We start from the raw sequence: 11185 nt of genomic DNA, 5'->3' as shown, positions 1-11185 counted from the left end.
GACCTCGATGACGCAACAGCCTCCTAGTGGCTCAGTGGTAAGTCTGTACACTTACAGTGCTAAAAACTGGGCTTTGATACCCATGGTGAGCAGAGCACAGATAAACCATTGTGTACCTTTGCACTTAACAACAGCAAAAATTATTACTTTTTTTTTATAAAGGTAAAAGGTACTGCTCTAAGCAGAAGACTAGTTACCAGCAATGTGAAACGTCACACCCTCTGCTGGTAGCTGTATTTTTTTATTTTTTGCTTAAATGTCCACACCGACACACAGTCACATTCCATCCTACTGTCAAGAGACCTGCGCCCAAGCTTCTTGTAGTTGTAGTCGTTCACAAAATAATTATCTTTCTTCTCCTTCTCAGATCAGTAGAATTCAACTCAGTAGAATCTTTCATATTATACCATCTATTTCTATTGTTGGATGGTTCTTTTCGATTATTTGGTAAAAAGTATAATGTAAAATTTGGTCCACTTAATGATAACAAAAAACATTGTATTTCTTCAACTACTGATAATGATAAGAGTGACAGGCCTAAGTGCTTATTTATAGTAAAACACTTCCTAACTTCTCTCATATGTCAAGAATAAAATTTAAAATAAGATTAATTAAAGGTTTAAATAAACAATCAAAATGAATACATGTATTACTTAGTCTCTGAACCTTTGTTGAAAAGTAAAATGTTTTCCAAAGATTAATCAAACTGTACTCCCCCCCCCCCCCCATGTCTCGCTAATGTCTCGACCTTTCTCGGGTTGTCTTTGTGTCACTGACGTCTTGCAAAAATCGGTTGGCATTTATCTATCAGGATGTCAACTTGCTTGTAGTGTTTCGAGGCCGTCGTATAAATTGTGCTCAACTGTTTCTAAGTGAACGTTAATCATACTTTTCCCATCTGGAGTCTACGATCGTGTCAATGAACATTATACATGAAATTCTGTTATAACAACTGGAATAATTTCGTGAAATACGAGGTGTTTTACTTAGAACTGTGGATACTTTAGAAAACTGAACTAATGAATAATCCACTTTCTTTAATGTCAAATTCCTGAAAATCAACTTATTACAAAAGTATAAGAAAACACTACAGCGACAGTGAACAAACTTGTGAATTATCTGCTCTAAACAAGGACTTTCAACGATAAGTAACAGTTTGGGTTATATGTTCTGTACATGGACTTTCAACAATAATTTGAATTATTTGTTGTTTCCAAGGTTTTCCAATTGTAATCAACAGACATTGGGGTGTTTCCTCCAAAATGGGCTTTTGACGATATTAAGCTTTGAGTTACTTGCGTTATACTTGGACTTTGAACGATAATCAGCAGACTTTGAGTTATCTGCTCTATACAACACCATTCTGAATCAATAAAAATTAACTACCTCAAACTGACACTTTGTGTTTAACGAGTATTGGTTTCATATTCAGCACCTTTAGTTATTTTAAGTCTAACAGACTTTTAATTCCAATAATAATAATGCATATTTTGTTTGTTATACATTAGTGTGTTGTTATATTTAAAACAATTTGAATGTGCAAATCAATAAACCACGATTTAAAGTCGAGGTGGAAATGTATATATCAGAACTACATTTTGAAATTGTTTTTCATTTGTAGGTAGTGTGTTGCGACCGCGAATGTATCGCTTTTGGAAAGGGTATGTAGCAGCTCCTTTCGATACAAAATATTAATATACTCAGATCACACAGGTGTGTTCAGATAGGGGATTTAGAATTTCAAAGAAGAGGATATCCCTTGTACGTAATGGCAATGGAAAACGAAAGAATATAGATCAGCATGGAACATCTGGCCCATTCTTCTAGAAAAAGACCTGAGCCAAAATGTATACCAGTCGTGGTAAGCAAAGTATAGCATTTTCTAACAGGTGAACATCCATTTACACAATTTTCAGTGGCAAAGCAGTTCACACGTCCCAACATAAGCAAAAAAGATCTCCGTCTGGAAAAATGACAATAATCACGTGTACACAAGTTGCTTCCATGACATACTGTTTCCACCATTACATACCTCAAGCAGCTGGAGAATGAAGTGGATATTAATGTTAGTCCATATGAAGGAACATACTGGTCAATACTCCGAACGCAACACTATATATTTCTGCGTGATCAGATTGATGAAACTGGCATTGAAAAGCCATTGTCCTCGTAAAATAGAGGGTATATAGAAAGCTAGCAGGGAGGGGTGGTGTGCTTTAGACAAGAAAGCCTTAAGCTGGAGCTTTTTGCAATGGATACTATACTGCAGAGTATTGTCAAGATGCACGATCACCAGATAGAACATGATCAGACATAGTAACATGGACTGTAACAGCGTAGCGAAGCCTTCAAAATCGTTTTGAAATAACGTACAAAACCTTTGTGTATTCATCCCACCTTGCTTTGAAGGAATTTCAATTTCATTAAAAATTAGTAGAGAACAGTGGAATATTTAACGTCAGTGCAATCGGGGCAACGTACCAACAGGCTCACAAAAGTAATGAAAAAAAACCTTATAAATTTCTATACCTATAGCTGATCAGTACAAACGGCCCTCCTAAAAAAATTGCATCAAAAAGTTTGAAGTATTAAAAACGCCCCTGGTAGGGAAAAGATTGTGCATATTAATTATATGTTATAATTGGAACTTATGATACAAAATGTGACTTGCTTTGGATGAATGTATTTATTTTATTAAAGAGTTAAAGTCACCATGTTTAGTCTAACGACATCTAGTTTCTGTTTTTGCTAATGCATATCTCCCTCAATTTTTAACTTATCAAAAGTCGGAATTTCTTCAAACACGACCTTTTTCATCCTAAATCAGATATGGAGAATAAAAAGTTACATAAAAGAGAGGAGCTGGTAGTGTGTGTAGAACTTAATTTGCATTGCTTTTTAATTAGTATTTGGACAATAATGAGAGAAACTCTTTCTCCAAAAGTTCGAAAGAAAAATTTGTATTTTTTAATGCTCCAGTTGGTGATCGAGGTAAACTGTAATTTTGTAAAGACAATGGGTTAATTTATTCAACAATAATTCAGATTTTCCCTTAATCAGGACTTGTGATCATGAATCATGTTGATGTCTATCAAACTTACTTTAGCTAATTAAACGACAAACCATTGTTGCTTGCAAATGACAAAGATCCATTGGGGCAGAAAACAAGAAGAAGAGAAATAATAGTTGTCAATCATCGGAATTTTACTAAACCGGCATCCTAGACTTAAATGTTTCAGGAAATAGGAGGGGGCAGTTTGTTTTTCAATAAAGTGCTTGTGATAAATACAATCAGTGAAACGAAGCACAACGTAACAGTCGCTCAACAGTCAAACAGAGCACTTTTGTCTGTGGCCGGACATTTTTTATATACTGTGCTCGTTCATGTTGACTCGTCAAAACATAGTTACATGACAAACGCGTAAACTTCTTTAATGATATAAGCTTCTAACAAATGAAAATTCAACTTTCTATGATCCAACTACGAGCACCAACACACGATTTTACAAACCTTGTCTGTGTGCTTACAATAACAATGGCTAACAAAGAAACAGATCCACCCTTAGAAATTTCACTTAGTTACCACTGTATAAGCTTTTTAGATCTTAAAACAGAAGTGTCATTTGAGAAATTAAAGCCCCCTCCCCCTCCTTCATGGCACAGCGGTATGTATGCAGACTTACAACGCCAGAAACTGGTTTCGATACACGTGACGGGCAGAGCACAGATAGCCCATTATATAGTTTTGTGCTTAGCTACAAACAAACAGACAAATTAAACTGTTAATCGCCGACGTTGCTTATTACAAGCCTGACTAAAAATGAATTTGTGAGGAACAAATATTTGTTTGTTTTCAATTTTGCGCAAAGCTACACGAGGGCTATCTGCGCTAGCCGTCCCTAATTTAGCAGTGAAAGACTAGAGGGAAGGCAGCTAGTTATCATCACCCTCCGACAACTCTTGGGCTACTCTTTTACCAACGAATAGTGGGATTGATCGTCACGTCTGAAAATGAGAGTATGTTTGGTGGGAAAGAGATTCAAACCCGCGACCCCCAGCTTGCGAGTCAAGCGCCCTAACCACCCGGCCCGTGAGGAACACAAAGAGAAGAAAACAACATTATTTCTCGCTATGTTGGTAACGCATTTTTTAATTTTACTATTTATATGTTTATTTATTATTTTATAAGCTTCCAATATGGCTAGATTACAAGTTTGTTATTAAAATAAACTTTTTTCACATTCTTCTTAGTTAGAGCTTTATGGATTTGAAACAAGAGATGCGAAATAAATAGAATGTCAATTCTTTATTGCCTGCAAGTTTGTCCGTCCAACCTTATGAATACAGCCGAGAAAAATTATCTTACTACGATCTAAATGTAGAAATAAAGTTTTCATGGTATCATAGCTGCTGCCTAGTTCTAAAATGTTGTTCAAGAAAAATGTATGACTGTATTGCACATCACTCTCAAATACCATTAATTATTTGACCGCCCATTTTTCACTTTTGATCTGACAATTTTCATTATAGCCTGCTATTTTGACCTTCAACATTATGTTATATTATGGTTTGGTTTAATATGTTAGTATGACACTAATTAAATGGAGATAATTGGGCTAACATCCGAAGGACACAATCAGATCCGGTCTTATGTAAGATACAAAGTGTGGGACCCTTCATAGTATTACAGTTTGTAATACACTAAAGAATATGTTTTGAAGTCGTAATACATCTAACATCATTTAGTGCTAACTTTGTAAAACTAAACAACAGTGTTAAACCACATATTGTTGTCAATTTATATTTACGATTTGTTTGTTTTTAAGCTTAAAGCTACACAATGGGCTAACTGTGCTCTGTCTAATGTGCGTATCGAAACCGGATTTTTGGTGTCATAATATGTTTAAGGAACCAAGAACTAAATAATAAATTTAACTTTATATACTTGTAAAATTAATGAAATTGATCAATGAAACAATAGATTCATAACATAAAATATGCTTTACAAATGTTGACTACGTACAAAACCTTATGTTATGAGTTATATGAAGCAAATTTACCTCAGGTATGGAGCTCACTCCAAAACCCCTGTAGAGAGTTTTTCTTTTCTTCCGTCGAGGTGGTGGTATTGGAATTTTGGAAGAATCCACAGGTGGTAAAGGAGGTGGGTTACGAGGTGTGAGACCACTAGAGATAAGAGTGTCAATTGCACGTCGCAGATGTGTCTTTCGCTTTGGATGACGATGATACATGTCATCACAAGAAAGACAAAAAATATGCATGTTGCATTTGTCACAGCGAACTGCTGGCGAGGAGCAACCACAAAGATCACAGCGGCTTCCATCTGGCACAGTAGCTGTGTAAAAAGGGTATTTCATAGGAAACTTTAGTCGAAAGTCATGTTTGTTTTCTTAAAGTGAAAATACTTGTAAAATTTTGGCTTACGATAGATTTGTTTATACCTAGGTTTTGGAATTATTAATACTTTATAGAACAAATATGACACTCAGAAAATCTGTTGCTATCATTCTTAATGTTTATCTTCTTTATCAAGTATTGCAGGTATTTGTTACAGGGAGTTGTAGTGATTTGTTTTTCTTTCTTTTTAGTTTTTCTGTGTTACACATTTTGTTCATTCTGAAAAGTAGACAGTCTATGACGTCTGTCTTTATACTGTTTGGGTGGTTTGAATTAAGTAGTATCAACGGGTTTCCTGTAAACTTATGTGGTACATGCGTTATGTGTCTTTTGACGTACAAGTTGACTATAAATTCTGTATTTATCGCACATTGAGAACAAATATTTAACGTGAGCTACTAATGGTTTATCAGAATAACTGTGTTAGCAATGCTACTCTAATATATATTATTGAAATATAAGGCATTTAAGCGTAAGCTTATAAATTGTGCTGTGTCACACGAATTGGTAAATACATTCTAGATAAGTGTGAATGATGATTTATATGTAGCTGTCACAATATGGACATAACGTAGAAACATACAAAAGTTGTATTAGCTAAACAATCCAGTATTTTATAAACTATGTGGGTGAACAATAACCTTTATATTATAGATATTAAGACTGACACTGCTATATTTGTGAAATAATGAAATAGCAGATTTGTGTTTGACTTGTATAAAAACAAATAAACTCATTTGAATTATACGAAACGCTTGTCTAAACATTGGGAACTTTGTACAGTGCCAACAAACATTTGTATCTGGAATTAATACATGGAAAATCGTACATTTAGAATATCATGATACGATATTTTAAATAGACAGATATAATTTATAATAAAAACATGGAAAACAGACTATCGTATAAGCTACTATCAGAATGATTGGTATCCGTTCGTCACATCCATGTCGTATTTGATTACTTTATGACAGCTGGTGCGATGGAGAAGTATAAAAAAACACAATTCTTAATAAATTAAGCAGGGGTAAAATATGTCGAATGGATATTTATGATTTATATGTTAAGAAAAGTGTTACATTTAGTTAGAATAAACGACTTCCAATTTATTTTAAACTACCCCAAACTACACTGTTGCCTAGGGATAAAGGTCAGCCTTTGGTCAACGGCAAATGCATATGTTTCAAAATGTGTCGCTATTCGTGAATAAACGTCAAACATACAGCGATATATATTTGTTAATAGGTTTAGAGTTTTTATTTTAATATAACCATTTAATTTCTATACAAGTTTCTTGAAAAGTATAATAGTCAAAACAGATAAAGTAAATATTAATTACAACAAAATGTATGTTTATGAGACCAATTTTGAAAAAAAAATTATAGAAGAATAGCGTTACTTACAAGTTTGCGGGTTTTTCTTACTCTCCATGACTATCACCTTTTTTCGAAATCAGAAGTGCTTGTCTCAAAACCTCTGAGGTATTTTCTTTCTAGAAGCAAATACCAGCATGGCTGAAAAGAAAAAAATCGCTTACATTTTCTGCCCACATATATAAAAAAATACTCGTGCTTTGTTGTGGGGTTCAAAGGTCCCAGTGTAAGGTTGGAAATCAACTATTATCCCCAGCTATTTTATTAGCTATCCCAAGAGTGATCTGCATCCCGAAAACAAGCCTGTTAGGACACCTGTCCGTATCACATGCTTGGTCCCGTTAGTTTCATAATGGAAGTATGAATTAATTAACACAGTTTCAAACATGGCACCCAGGATATCAAGGGCAGATAGAAACACAAAATCATTCTTGTTCAAAGACCATGAAAACCTACTTCTATTAATCCATCATGCTTTGATGACCTTCTGAGCGCGTTTCAGACACTTGGATAGGGGGATACACCATATAGAGATGTGAGATGATTTCGCAAACAATCAAATTAAAAATTCACAAACACACAACGTAAAGTAACATGGGTTTATCTGACCATGGTTCGTTGTTTAATTTTAGCTGTATTTAAGTCTATCATCATATATGCGACCAGAAAGCTTTTAAGGAGAGAGTTCACTTTCAATCCACCAAAAGAACGACCTTTACAAATATACGAATATAGTTGATAAGGAAATAATGTACGAATAGTTTTAAAAGTTACTATACAATATAACATGCGATCTTTTTTTTTTAATTTTGCTTTTTTAAAAAATTGTTTTATAAACTTTTATAAAATACAGTTTAAATATATAGATACATAAGTCAGATGGAAAATGTTAAAAACAATAACATAATATATATGAGTCCCAGAACAAGTGGTTAGGGGGCTCAACTCGCAATCCGAGGGTAGCGGGTTCGAATCCTCGTCCCACCAAACATGCTCGCCCTGTTAGCCATTGGGGCGTTATAATGTGATGGTCAATCCCACTATTTGTTGGTAGAAAAGTTGGCGGTGGGTAGTGATGACTAGTTGCCTTCCCTCTAGTCTTTCGCTGCTAAATTAGCGCAGATAGCCCTCGTGTAGCTTTGAGCGAAATTCAAAACAAAACAAACCAAACCAACTTGTCATCCAGTGGCTCAGAGGTAGATCTAAAGGCTTGTATCGCTAAAAACTGGGTTTCGATGCCAGTGATGGGCACAAAAAAAAGATAGTCCATTATGTAGCTTTGTATTTAATTACAATCACGTGGATAAAATATGATACCAAAATTATTTTTATAATTACGTTCAGAGACTGTATTTTTTGACAAGAAAACGACAGGATTTGTCTTCCCTTACATATCATATCCCCATTATTATAAAAATAAATCACTGAAAAGAAGTCAAAATTAATTTAGCCCTATGGCATAATTACAACAATATGCAAAACAAGAAGTCATTTCTTACGTAATATTACTCCTTAGACTCGTGGGCCGGGAGCGACCCGGTGGTCAACGTGCTGGACTGTAATCTGAGATTCCGTGCTCACCACACACACACACATAAAATCGCGCTCTACTCATTGGAGTCATGGCTATGTTATACGTGAGTCGGTCAAATCCCATTATTCAATCAGAGTAGCCCAAGGGTTAGCGGTGGGTGGTATTGACTATTTGCTTTCCCTCTAGTCTGTCAGATAGCTCTCGAGGAGCTTTGCACGAAATTCACAACATTTTACAATCATAGGTTGGATTTATACGCCAAACACAGCTTTGTTTTCCGTGTGAATTATAATAGTTATTGAGCAAATAACAAAAATAAGTGAATTTCTCATTGTTTTAAAGTAGTTAAGATTAGAAATAAATATTATGTTATGTAAAGGTAACTCTTCCTGGTACATATGTTTTTAGCACACATTTTTAAGGCTGTTGATAAATTGAAATGTTATTGATATCAGGTAAGTTTCATTGTAAAGCTGTTGATAGTGTTGTTCGTTCGCTACCATACATAGGTGATTTTTTATTAATTTTATACAGAATTAAAAGGAATGGTATTTTATAACACAACACTGATGGCAAATCATATTTAATTATACTTTTACGAAAATCCGTGTTTGTAGTAGAATTTATAATGGTAACAAATCAGGTTTAGTGTCATTTAACAGGTTATTTTTACGTTCTCATATTCCAACTGCAACTGGCTGTAATATATTCTACTAGACCAAAAAAATAATTTGAATCCAATTATAAAACCATTTCACGTACTAATTTTTTTGGAATAATCAAAATAATTATAATTCGGTTATTAGAGCCACGTCATGTTCTGACATTTCCTATACTGGATCAAATCATTATAATACAATTATTAGAACCACATCTCGTTCTGACATTTTTTTACCGAATCAAAATTATTAAAATCTAATTATTGGAATCACATCATGCTCTGATATTTTCAACTGAATCAAAATTTCTAGAATCCAGGTATTAAAAGCCACATCATGTTCTAACATTTTCTAGTGGATCTAGCAGGATACAATTTTTAGAACCACATCACGCTTTAATATTTTATATACTAGATCAAAGCATTAGAATTAAATAATTAGAACCATACCATGTTTTGACATTTTCTACTGAATCAAAAGTATAATAAAATCCCATCATCATCACCTGATATTTCCTATAATGGATCATATCATAAGAATCCAATTATTATAACGACATCACAATTTGACATTTTCCACTGAATTAAAATCATTATTAAAAACACATCACGTTCTGACATATTCTATACTGAATGAAATGATTAGAATAAAATGATTAGAAACATGTCAAGTTTTGACATTTTCTAGTGGATCCAAGTAATATAATTTGGTTATTAAAACCACATTATGCTGTGATATTTCATATAATGCATCAAGTGATTAGAATCCAATAATTAGAACCACACCACATTTTGACATTTCTTACTAAATCAAAGTCGCTATAATTCAGTTATTGGAATCTCATCACGTTTTGACATTTGCTTATGAATCAAATCATTAGAACCCAATTATTAGAACTACATCACGTTTTGACATCTTCTACTGAATCAAAAGTATTAGAATCCAGTTATTAAAACCACATCTAGTTCTGATATTTTCCATATGGGATCAAGTAATTAGAATCTAATTATTAGAACCACATCACGTTCTGACATTTTCTATTGAATCAAGGTCATTATAATCCAATTATTAAAACCATATCATGTACTGACATTTTCTTCTGAAACAAAAGCATTACAATTCAGTCATTAGAATCACATCACGTCCGAACATTTTATAGTGGATTCGAGAGGTAGAATTCAATTATTAGAATCCAATACGTGATACTATTGTGATTAGAATGACAATAGTATCACGTATTGGATTCACAAATTGTATTATTTTCTACTGAGTTCATGTATCATAATCATAACTAGAATTACATTTTCAAAGGATTCGTAGCTCACGTTAACGCTTTATATCCGTTAAGTTACTAGAACCACGAGTTGTTGCACATTTTCTACTGATTTCAGTATGAGAATAACACTTATTGTATCACGTACAACTTGTTTTAACATTTTATACTAGATTTAGCTGTTTATCTAATTTCTGTTTTATGCCTGTCAAACAGTGAAATAAGTGAAATCTTAAATACGTCCATACTAATAATCCATGATATTTAAAAAAAAAAAGAGATAGAAAAACATTTAAAATTTCACTCAAGCCACAAATGTAAAATGCTTTTATATTTTAAATAACTGAAAACACCTATTTGAACAATGTATCATTCCACTCAAAACTTTTGATTACAATTATCTATAAATAAACTTCAGTATTACAAACTGTATAGTTGAAATCTTTAGAAACAAAAACTTTTCCTCACTTCTTGACTTTATCCAAAACATTCAGTTCAGAAAACAGTACACTCTCCATTGCAGCACCATTCCTTCTCAGCTCTACAACGCAATCTTAGACCACTTACAAACAGACAGATGTTTGTCCCTAGCCACTCAGGAAAAGCCAAGAACTGGCACCTTTACAGATGACATAGTGAGCTATATTTACTAACAACACATAGCTTTAGAGAGGATATAAATAGAGTAAGTACTGTGCAGTAATACCTAAGGGATGGTGAGATATTTATAGAAAAATTCAGTAGATGTTCTAGCCATGTTATCCAGTGGCAACCCATGTAAAAATATCAAAGTTTTCCATATAGGTTTAAATACAACACTAATCACTTTAGGTTATTTGAATCATATGAAAATGATTTTTTAAATTAAATGTATGATATTTAGTTTGATTTTGTAAGACGAAAATACCAGTTACATATTACAACACTA

The 11185-nt window shown here is 33.5% G+C and overlaps 1 protein-coding gene across 1 annotated transcript in view; it reads right to left on the bottom strand.

Moving 5' to 3' along the window:
• The window catches only part of LOC106467650, a gene marked incomplete at its 3' end in the record, with an annotated part of 86460 nt that extends 75662 nt beyond the window's left edge, over positions 1 to 10798 (bottom strand). Inside the window, exons 1-3 of the mRNA XM_022395846.1 lie at positions 10726 to 10798; positions 6822 to 6932; positions 5061 to 5356 (exon numbers count right to left, since the gene is read on the bottom strand). Coding sequence (XP_022251554.1) covers positions 5061 to 5356; positions 6822 to 6849 — 324 coding nt within the window. The remainder of the gene's footprint in view (positions 1 to 5060; positions 5357 to 6821; positions 6933 to 10725) is intronic.
• Positions 10799 to 11185: the final 387 nt, after the last annotated feature.

Source organism: Limulus polyphemus, unplaced genomic scaffold (genome assembly GCF_000517525.1).
Source record: "Limulus polyphemus unplaced genomic scaffold, Limulus_polyphemus-2.1.2 Scaffold2692, whole genome shotgun sequence".
Taxonomy (NCBI): domain Eukaryota; kingdom Metazoa; phylum Arthropoda; class Merostomata; order Xiphosura; family Limulidae; genus Limulus; species Limulus polyphemus.
The sequence above is the reverse complement of the archived record's forward strand: the minus strand, read 5'-3'. Positions and strand labels throughout refer to the sequence as shown.